The sequence below is a fragment of the Mus caroli genome, unplaced genomic scaffold, assembly GCF_978045245.1.
Source record: "Mus caroli unplaced genomic scaffold, Mus_caroli_1 scaffold_15, whole genome shotgun sequence".
In the NCBI taxonomy this organism is placed as follows: Eukaryota; Metazoa; Chordata; class Mammalia; order Rodentia; family Muridae; genus Mus; species Mus caroli.
In genome coordinates, this window is record NW_028227270.1 from 93244207 (window position 1) to 93254680 (window position 10474).

The following is a 10474-nucleotide window of genomic DNA, read 5'->3' on the forward strand; positions in this document are numbered from 1 at the left end:
TGACAAGTAATAAAATGTCTGAGGGAATTAATTAGTTACAAAATGTGTTGGTTGCACATCTAACTTCAACTACTTGTGAAGTATTTGATTGAAACATGTTGGTGGTATAGATAGGTGTTTTATGAAATTCACAATTGAAATTTTGACTAATTCCCCATTGAGACTTTTATATTTCTGAGAGCCACTTTTTATTTTTAAATGAGTCAACAACAAATTCAAAAGATACAAATTTAAAGGATGCTACATGATATTTCAGAAGCAGAGCAAATGGAAGAAGTATCAGCAGTTATCTATTTTTAACATGTAACACTTCAGGACATTGAGATAAATATCAACCTTCTTAAAGTCATTGTCTAGGCAGCTGATCATGCCATATGAAGAACGAATGCGAGCATCTTCATTGTCAGATTGCAAGAGTGGCAGTCTGGACCAGGCAAGGTTCTTCTTTTCTTCATCTCCATTCTGAAGCTAATCATCAAAAATACATTCAACTATCAGTTTTATTATAATATTTTGGTGCCAATTCCTTCTAAATGCTAAATGAATTTGTAAGAGGTTAGAATTTTCAAAACAAGCTAAGTGTATAGATTTCCATGATGTTGGTGAGGGTAGCTAAAAGAGAAAGTTTTGTTGCTTGCCCTTTTTATCTGATCAGTTACATTCTTACAGAAGTTGATAGATGGACAATCAGTAACTTACTTGATTTTAGACACAGACTTGAGAGAAGGACAATGAAACAATAGATCTTTATTATATCAGATAAGGATTATCCCTATGTCTTCAAAATCTATGACTTGCTTTAAAAAAATAGTAGGTCCTGGCATTGAAATGCTGTCCATTTTTTCTTTTTAGTAAAAATAGATCTTTTTCACATGTCTTGTTTTTGGCCAAATCAATTCTTCACATAATGTAAATATTCTTAACCTGAGATGAAATGATTTTTATACTTGATGGTTTAAGATGCAAATATTCATGGAATGATGGTGGTAACAACACCTGCTCAGGTATTTAGATGTTGTAGTGTCTTTTTTTTTTTATTTTTGCACTGAGAGAGGTAATGTCCAAATTAAATGAGGAGCACTTAATTTTTTCCTGAGAGCCCTGGGATGTACGGTTCTGAATGAAACTCTTCTTAGACAGTTGGAATTGCCAGCATCCAATTAGTAGTATGGCTTGTAGTTATATGGATGCCAAAGGGTTTTCTTTTTGTTGTTGTTTGCTTGTTTCTGATTTTGTTTTTGTTTATGTTTGTTTGTATTTTTTAAGTGAACTTCAAAACTTTATGCTTGCTCTGCTCACCTCTCTTATAAGAAGAAAAGTGAAAAAACATATATGGGACTACTTACCATGGTGCTCATGAGGGAATTAACTCCCTTCTGAACTGCGTCGATCTTTTTCTTTATGTCTGTGGCTTTGGAGATGATTATATCAGGGACATTTTTTATGGCAGATAGTTCACTCACTAGATCATCCAGAGGGCTTTCCCAGGCATCCAAAATCATGTCTCCTGATTTCAGAAGAGCTTCATACTAAGAAACCACATTTGAATAATATAATAGAGTTAGTGAAAAGAGTTTTTCTTCAAAAGACTGAAATAATCTTCCCATTTTCTATACAAACATATATTTACAATGTTTTGTAGTTGTATGAGTTGTATAAGTTCAATTGTAAAAGTATAAAATACAGTCATTGCATTGTGGAGTAGAATTCTAGAGTGAATTAAATTTTTAAATAAAGTTCAATAGAGTGCTTTATGAGGTTTCTAGAGAAGTGATGACTCTCATGAAGTATAATCTTGATTTTTGTCACTTTCCTTCATTGTTCCCCTATGCTTTGAATACGAGTTAAAGAGACACAAACTGTTTTGCCATTAAGCAGAACTTGGGGACACATTCTAACTGCACAAATGTATGAGGATGTAAGATAACTTTAATCAACATAATATTATGATGGTTTATATAGGAAGTCATAAGTGTGAGATGATAAAAATAAATATCACAGCCATGATATGTAGACTTATAATTGCACAGAAGGATGATTCCACATTGGTGAATTCCTTTCTTTAGTTGGCTTTTATTTATGGCATATGTGAGGACATTTAGGAGTCAATATTTAGAATCAGAAACAAAAAGAAAACCGTAATATTTAATACTTAAAAGTCAAGAGAAATGGTGAACTGGTTGCTAATACAACCAGTTCTGTCAACCTAGGGTCAATACTAACATATGATAAATACAATTGTATAGTCATTGTCTAAGCCTGCATCAATAGAGTTTTAGCCTTGAATTTCAATGGCAGTTTAAAAATCCCCTACAGAATAGTATGAACAATATAATTGGTGGGTAGTGGAAAAAGTTTCTTTCACTGTGGACAATTTATAGATCCAAGAAAATGTTACTTGGCGCATTTCATTTACAAGTCATCAACTGTGCATTATAGTTTTCCTCTTATTATACATTCTGTCTCTATTTCCCCACATAAATGATTATCATTTTCCTTTTATTATATATTCTATCTCTATAAATGTTTATTACACCTGTAATAATGTTCCCATATAAATGTGCAATACCAATAATAACTTACAATATTGAAAATCAAGTGTACTCTTTCAAAGTTTTGCTGAAAACTACATTGTGTGCAAACTCACGTGTGTGTGCCTGGCTTGTTCCTTGTTTTCTGGAGTTGGGAGGAAAGAAGTATGGCATCTCATGGGGCTTTTGTCTCTGAGCCCAGGCACTTTAGAATAATGTTTTTCCTGGAATTAATGAGATATTTAGTTGAGACCAGAAATTATGGAAGGGTTAAATGAACAGAAAGTAATGAATTTAAACTGAGTACTAAAAACTGAAATTAATATATTACATAAATGACCATGAAAATTATTTTAATTAAAATTCAATTGCATATTTTCTCTGTCCTGTTCTTTTCTTTAACCCCTCCCACATACCCTCTCTATTATCATCAAACTTCTTTCATCCCAGTCTGACTCCATCTTAATTTTTGGCATCTTTAACATTTTTTTTTCCTAGATAGGGTTTCTTTGTGTATCTCTGAATGTCCTGAAAGAGCTCTGTACACCAAGCTGGCCTTAAACTCAGAGATCTGCCTGCCTCCGCGTCCCAAGTTCTGGGATAAAAGGTGTGTGCCAGCACTACCTGATCTCCTGGCATCTTTTTATTTGATTATTATTGTTTTACACACACACACACACACACACACACACACACACACATACACACACACACAACCCCACATACACGAGGGTACACCTACAACAATGCATGTTGAGTCTGTTTAATACTTGTGTATGTAATATTTCAGGAATGCTCATTTAGTATTGTATAGCCAATTAAGGCATTCATTCCTAGGAAGACATTTAACAACATTTTAACCTTTATCTGTAGTATCAGTTTATATCCGTCTAAATTTCAAATTTCCCAGTCTCCTCTTTGCTTTTTGCAGTATTTCTAGATGTTGTGATTTGTCAAGCAGATGCTAAAATCAGCAAATCTCTGAATCACTAATTCTTTTAGGTGCCATTTCTAACAAATGCCACACTGTAGAACATTTCTTACAATTACCTCTGTACTTACACAAGAATACCTTACTTAGGTCATTAGTAATGGAGAATACTATTGTGTTGGTTATGACTAAATAAGTCTTAAACCCTGCATAGATTGTACTAGAGAACATACACCACGAGTCAGCTAAAATGGAAACATACTTAGCATTTGCATATTAATCAGTATTCAGTTTTTATTGTAAGTACTCCTATATCTTTATTGTTTGTTCTATCCAATATTTAGTACTAGTATTTAAAGTATTAATTAATACTATCATTAATGAATCATTTGATAGTTTAAAAGATTTTTGATGATGATCCCCATTGGAAAATGCAAATTATAGGAACAATAGTGTGTAGGCTTTGCAAATATTGAGCCTACTTCTCACATCCCATCCATGCTCAAAAGTCATTCAGAAGTCACAAAAGTGAAAAGCGCTTCAAATTATGAAGACCTAACCAATTTCCCTGCATATACCAGACCTTGTTATTATAAAAACAAATATCTTGGAATTCATTAAAAATAGTTCATAACATTTGGGAGTCTGAAGAACAATTATGAGTTTTCCTGCTCTCCCTGATTTTCCCCAGTGTTTTTAACTCTACGTAATTCTTGCAGGTCACTGCAATGGATTTTCTTTTATTATAAGTTTGCAGTGTACAGTGGAAGGGAAAAGGCTAGAATGGTAGGATAGGATAAAGTGTAGAGGAGAATGGAAGAAGGGAAAGAAAGGGAATATCGAAATGATAGCTAAAATTAGGAGCTATTTGAGGGGTACTATGGCAATCTATACAGTATAAGCTTCCTAAAACGTTTCCATATATGAAGGAAATCTAATGAAATTGCCAGCTAATCGAGGAGACTGAGCTCTATCTGACTTCCTCTTGTCACCAAATGAAGCTTTCTACATGAGTACTAGGTTGTATCTAATTGCGTTATTGGTCAAACAGATTATAAACCATCAAACAGTCCAAGATATATTATTGCAAAGACTATGGCTTGTTCTCCACAAATTGAAGCAAGGCCCTATTGCTAAGAACAATGACTACACAACTCATTGAACATGAAAAAGTTGAGATGATGGCTCCATAGAGCCTTCACACTTGTGTGCTAGCATCTTTGTCACAGGAAGGTACTCTGTACACTCTCAAAAGAGAAACTTAAACACCAACTCAGCCACAAACACTTTGATATAAAATGGTTTCCTGCCTAAAAGATATGATAGGACAACAGTGGTACAAATCTTGTGGAATTAAATAATCAATACCTAACTAAGAAAACTCCAGAAAATATCGAACCCATACCTAACACTACTTAGGTGACCAAAACGCTGAGACTGGAGAGCCTTGAGCCTAACATCAAATGTTATTCTTCTAGAAACAAAAACAAACTAACCAAACCAAAGAAAGCTCTTGCCATTCTGTCATACTCATAGGTCAGTGCCTTGCTCAGTTATCATCAGAGAAGCTTCCTTCTGCAGAAGAACAAAGACAGAAGCCCACAGACAGACAGCATGCAGAGAGTAAAAGACCTTGAAACACACATCTCTAAATGGGATGTCTCCACCAATTCCCTGTATGTCGAAGTCATGGAATCCTGAAGAAGATGTGGTAGAAAGAATATAATAGCTAAAGGGGAAGGAAGCCACCAAGAAAAACAAGGCCCTCTAACTCAACATGCTTTATACCCATATGAGCTCAAAGAAAGTGAGGCAGCATGCACAGGGCACAGATCATTCTTCACCAGGTCCTTTCACCTCTTGTTTCATTTTTTTTTTAATTGGATTTCTGAGTCTTGAAGGAGTTGGTCTGTTTCTTGTGGCTTCTCTTGAGTTCTTTGTTATTTGTTTGTTTTGCCCAATTCTTATGTAACCATTTTTGTTTTATCTTATTTAGTTTTATTGTTATCACTTAGAAGCCTGATTTTTTTTCTAATGAGAGACACAAATGGACTATATTCCCCCCAAAAGGGTGGGGCAGACATGGAAAGAATCTGGAAGGAACAAATGGAGAGGAAACTGTAACATATACACACAAATGTATATATATATATATATGTGTGTGTGTGTGTGTGTGTGTGTGTGTGTATGTGTGTGTGTGTGTATACACACACAGATATATATATGATAAATATGTACCTATAGATAGATATGTATAGATATGTATATATGTACACATATGTGTGTATAAGATATATATATATATATATATATATATATATTTACCTTTTAATGAAAATAGTATTATATGAGAAAAACTATTTTCATTAAAAGGTACAATAGATGATAGATAGATAGATAGATAGATAGATAGATAGATAGATAGATAGATGATAAACAAGATTGATAGAAGTGAAAAGTAGCCCATTAGATAAAGGAATAGTGAATTAACCTTTTCTTTGTTATGTCTTGCATGCCTTTATGTCATAAAAGTAAATTAAAATAAATGCTAAACAAAAGGTACACATTAAAATAGTTGTGTTTCAGCTAATATTCTCTTTCTGACCTTTAGTTCAGTAGCTGCTGTGTTCTTCTCCTTGAGAAAGAATGTTTATTTAAGATTTAGATTATGGTGCTTTCTGCTTTAGGCTATACAATATATCAACCATTGTGATGGAGGCTTGATTTTCTATGAAGCCAGAAGTCAGTGGGGTACTTACAAATTCAGTGAACAGTTCTGAAACTTCTATACTGATATTATGAGACAAACTGCCGGCTAATTCAAATGTGTCTTCAAAGAACATAAAGCAACGAGCATTCCTCATTGCACACATGGGCACTGATGCAACATTCTTCCACAATAACAAGCTGGTCACCAGTAGTAGGAGCAGTATCCCTGTAAAAAAAAAAGTAGAGAACTCACTCTGAGATATATTCTTATGAGGGTGTTAAAAGTCATCTTGTCAATGGAATCCTTCTTGTGGTCACAGTGGCCTCCTATGAAGAAACTGTTTTTTGTTGTTGGTTTGTTTGTTGTTTGTTTGTTTGTTTTGTTTTATCACTTTGAGAGTACTGGATAACTTACAATGGAAAACCTAAGTTAAGTAAATATATTTTCTCATATTCTCATTTTGAGTCATGAATGTTCTTTTTACACTTTTGACAATCACACCCAAGAATACCCTGCATTCTACAAACACTTCTACTTTAGTTTGATTCAAGGCAGGGTGCTGAAGTCATTCTGTTCAGACAATTTAATTTCTTGTGTCATGCTGTTGATTTTCAGTAGTAGGGGTAAGTCATGAGTTTGTAGAATCTTTTTTAGAAACATTTATCTAATCTTATTTAATCTTATGTATATCAGCATTTTGCCTACACTTACATAGGTTTACCATATCTACATCTGTTGTCCATACAGGCTAGATGAATGCATCAGATCTCTTAGAATTAGAGTTATGTACAGTTGAGAGAAGCCACAGGGTACCAAGAACTGAACACAAGTTTTGTTCAATAGCAGCAATGGCTACTCCTGATCCAGGCCCTAAAATTCCCATAATACTTCATGGGACACCAATGTGACAAGGACAGCTCTGTTGATTAGCTATATCTTCAAATTACATAGGAATAAACACACAACTATTTACTAATGCTGAAAATGTAGAGAATTGTGTCAGTAAATTATTCTGTAGTCTAAAATAGATATTTCTGCACCATAATGTCATATTTTCTCCTTTGCCAATATCGCCCTACTTTGTGTAATACAGTTTTAATATTTTTGATAATGACAAAGATTGGTATCACCATCAATTTATTCTTGAATAATGGATGCAGCAATATTTAACAGTTTGAGTATGATCAATCAGCATGAGTTTATTACAAAGAAAATTCTATTAATTTAGTGACACTAATTGGAAAAAAATCTTCTGATGAGCATAATCTTTGATAGAATTGAATATATGTAACTGAAAGTTAGGGAATTGGCAAATTTTACTCACAGGAAAAAATCTGAACACACACACACCCACACACCCACACACACACAGTCTTCTGTTTATCATATATAGGATTTAAAAAACTTAAACAGAGCTAATGATTTTGTTTTACCATTTAATAGAATCCAGCTTATGTTTGTTGTCAATTAATCTTGCTTGTAAATAAGAGCAAATTTAAACTGTACTTGCCATTTTTTCTGTCATTTAAGATTTCATATATGTTTTGATATTCACTCTACATTCCCCAACTCTTCCCATCTCCACATCCTCTTTCTCAGCCACACATCTTTGTGTCATTAAAAAAAAAAAAAAGATCAATTCGTACTTGCAAATTTTCTTGGAGGTGTAGTCTTCTACTAGATCCTGGTCAAGTTACCAGGAGTCACACATAAAAAAAAATATTCTCCCCCCTCCCAGCAGCTTAGAATTGCCAATAGCTTCAGGCATAGAAGATTGTGTGTCTAATGCTCCCCCCCCCCATTCTGTATTTGGTCTTGTATGAACTTGCACAGGTTTTATGGATGCTAAAAGCATATTTTCCTTGAATGAAAACTTTTAGGCTATATAAATGTGCATCTATTATCCTCACTGACTTATACCTGGAATAACAATGATTGCATCATTCTAATCCAACAACTCATAGAGAAACCAGAATCAGGGTATGTTGCTTTTTCCTTCTGCAGTTGTTATAAAAATCTATCTTACTGATTCATTATAGTGAAAAGCCTCAATATCTGCAGTTTTGCCTTTGTAAGAGTGAACATTCCATATTCTGGAACTTTCTTTGTCATTCAAAGTTGTATAGACATACAACTTTCTACCAATAAACACCAATATTTTTCTCTTTTCTAACTTAGTTCAATTAAGACAACAGAAAATTTCTCTAGACATTGCCATACAATATCGGTAGATGGCTCCCTTTGAGAACCACTGGTCTAAGAGTTAGTAGTCACTGTCTAGAGAGATGATATGAAAGTACTTCTCAACTTTATCTGCTTGACTTCTTTGGATAAAGCATTAACAAATATCTGTTCACTTCATTTACGGAGATAATAATACCAAAAAATTAAACTTTCCAATCCATCTTTGTACAGGAATGAGATGTTAAAGTCAAGTGGAGGAAGTTCAGAGAAGAGCAACTTACAGGAACTTGGTTGCGTCAAAGACAGCTGCATCTCTGCGGAGTCCCACTGTAGCTTGGCTGCTGATTCGGGAAAGCCGTTTCACCAAAGTTCTGTCTCCAGTTAACTTTCCACCTCCTATATAGTGCAGCACATCATCCCCAAGGCCACACACTGCTAGGGGGCAGGAAGAAGCAATGTCTGGAATCCAAGTTGAGGATAACATTACTCTCACCCATCATTATCTAATATCCTCATTACAACAATGATTAACCTTGGTATATAGGCATTATTTACCTCATTTTTATGCCATGACTATGGTCCAAGTTATGTTGTAAATCACCAGAGCCATTTTTGATCCAAGAAGACTGATATGAATTTATTACACTTAAGGTTTATCTGATAATTCTTCAGGTCCTTATAAGTAACAACCATAGGCTCTAGCTATAGACCTAAGTTTAAATCAAATCTAAACATACTTGTTTCTCCCGACAATAGTTTTATCAATGTAAGGTGAGTTTATATATCTGGCTTGGAATGATAATGATATTCTTTAACTAAGCAGGTCCCTTTCTGATACTTCATAACAGTGGCCATCATAGTACCATATGATACTTTAAAACCCATCAATCTCTGTGAGTTCTTTTACTTCTGTCACAGTAGATTCCTATGTTAAGCAACCAGATAATGTGGTATCTCCTTACATAGACTCATATTTTGTACTGTTTGCATTTGATTCACTGAAAGTATTTTATATTACAGAGATGTGCAGTGGCCCCTACTATTGTATAGCTCAGGTAAAGCTAAGTATATGAACCATGGGATATTTCAGTAACCTTGTTGTTTAAGCTAATACTTCTAACCATGATAGACAACTGCTTTCAAATTGTTAACTGAAATCTTTGCTTGCAGATAGATTTCCAAATCTGTACAATACTAGATGTTATCTTGATACAGAGGAACCTTAGAGATAGTTATCAGAATCATTGAAGGCCCAGTTACCTCTGCAGCAGACAAATGCCTGTTGAATTGAATTCAGTATTTTCTGAAACATTGCAAGAAAGCAAGCAAATCTCTCATTAATGTGCAATAATAAATTTTTAAAAAATCACTAGTCATTTCACTTGTATCCTCTAAAGAGCAAAGTTGTAGAAAACAAGATACACACACTTATTAGCTAAAGACAATATAACATCATGATTTTTTTATATTCATCATAAAAACAGATATATAGACTGTTATTCAAAACTGCTCTAATTTCTGGTTACACAGTTTGGTAGCTATTGTTTCCTCTTCTTGTGAAGGAATCTTGTTGTTTGAAATTCAGATTATGATGTATTTCTGCTTCAATTTATCATGTGTCCAAGGAGCTAAAGTTATGGCAACTCAATATGAATAAATTAGGAGACCTCTAGGAATTGTTTTCAGAAAGATTCTATATCTGGCTACCTCTGTGGCAAAGAATCACCTTAAGTGTTGGTAGCAGAACTCCACGTGTTATGCCTCATATGGAATGACAAAGACAAGGGAATTTCAGTAACAAGATTGTATCCTGAAGTTTTATGATCCTGGAAGTAGTATGGCCAGCTGACTCACTGTCCTGTCATATTCAGAAGAGTCCTCTTAAAATATGAGGTACAATGAACTCTACAACATCAAAGACATAGAGTATTTTATAGGATTCATTATACCAAGGAAAATGGAATTTTAACAACTTCATTGCCCAGTTTAATATTAGTCTTCATCATTGTGAGCCGCTTTCATAAGGCCACTGAGCTATCTTTGTATAGTAGGCCCCTGTTGGTAGTCCTGGACTAAGTTAAATTGGGGAGAGGGTCTGCTCTCTTACAGAGGAGTTTG

The 10474-nt window shown here is 34.2% G+C and overlaps 1 protein-coding gene across 2 annotated transcripts; it reads right to left on the minus strand.

The window, feature by feature from the left end:
* Window positions 1–279: 279 nt before the first annotated feature.
* On the minus strand, window positions 280–8668 carry LOC110308149 (prolactin-2C5). Of its 2 annotated transcripts, none has more exons than XM_021180523.2 (5): window positions 8638–8668; window positions 6222–6397; window positions 2648–2755; window positions 1347–1529; window positions 280–462 (listed from the first exon to the last, which is right to left on the minus strand). In XM_021180523.2, the coding sequence occupies exons 1-5, from the start codon at window positions 8666–8668 to the stop codon at window positions 280–282; spliced, it is 681 nt and encodes a 226-aa protein (XP_021036182.1). The 2 variants fall into 2 exon arrangements, with proteins under 2 accessions (XP_021036182.1, XP_021036181.1); XM_021180522.3 differs by having other exon boundaries at window positions 280–468.
* Between the last annotated feature and the right edge of the window lie 1806 nt (window positions 8669–10474).

Coding starts and splice junctions, on each gene's coding strand:
- LOC110308149 (XM_021180522.3), bottom strand. CDS start 8,668: ATGCAGCTGTCTTTGACGCAACCAAGTTCCT. Junction 6,398..8,637: donor TTTGACGCAACCAAGTTCCT/GTAAGTTGCTCT, acceptor TTTTTTTTACAG/GGATACTGCTCCTACTACTG. Junction 1,530..2,647: donor AACAAGCCAGGCACACACAC/GTGAGTTTGCAC, acceptor GTGGTTTCTTAG/TATGAAGCTCTTCTGAAATC.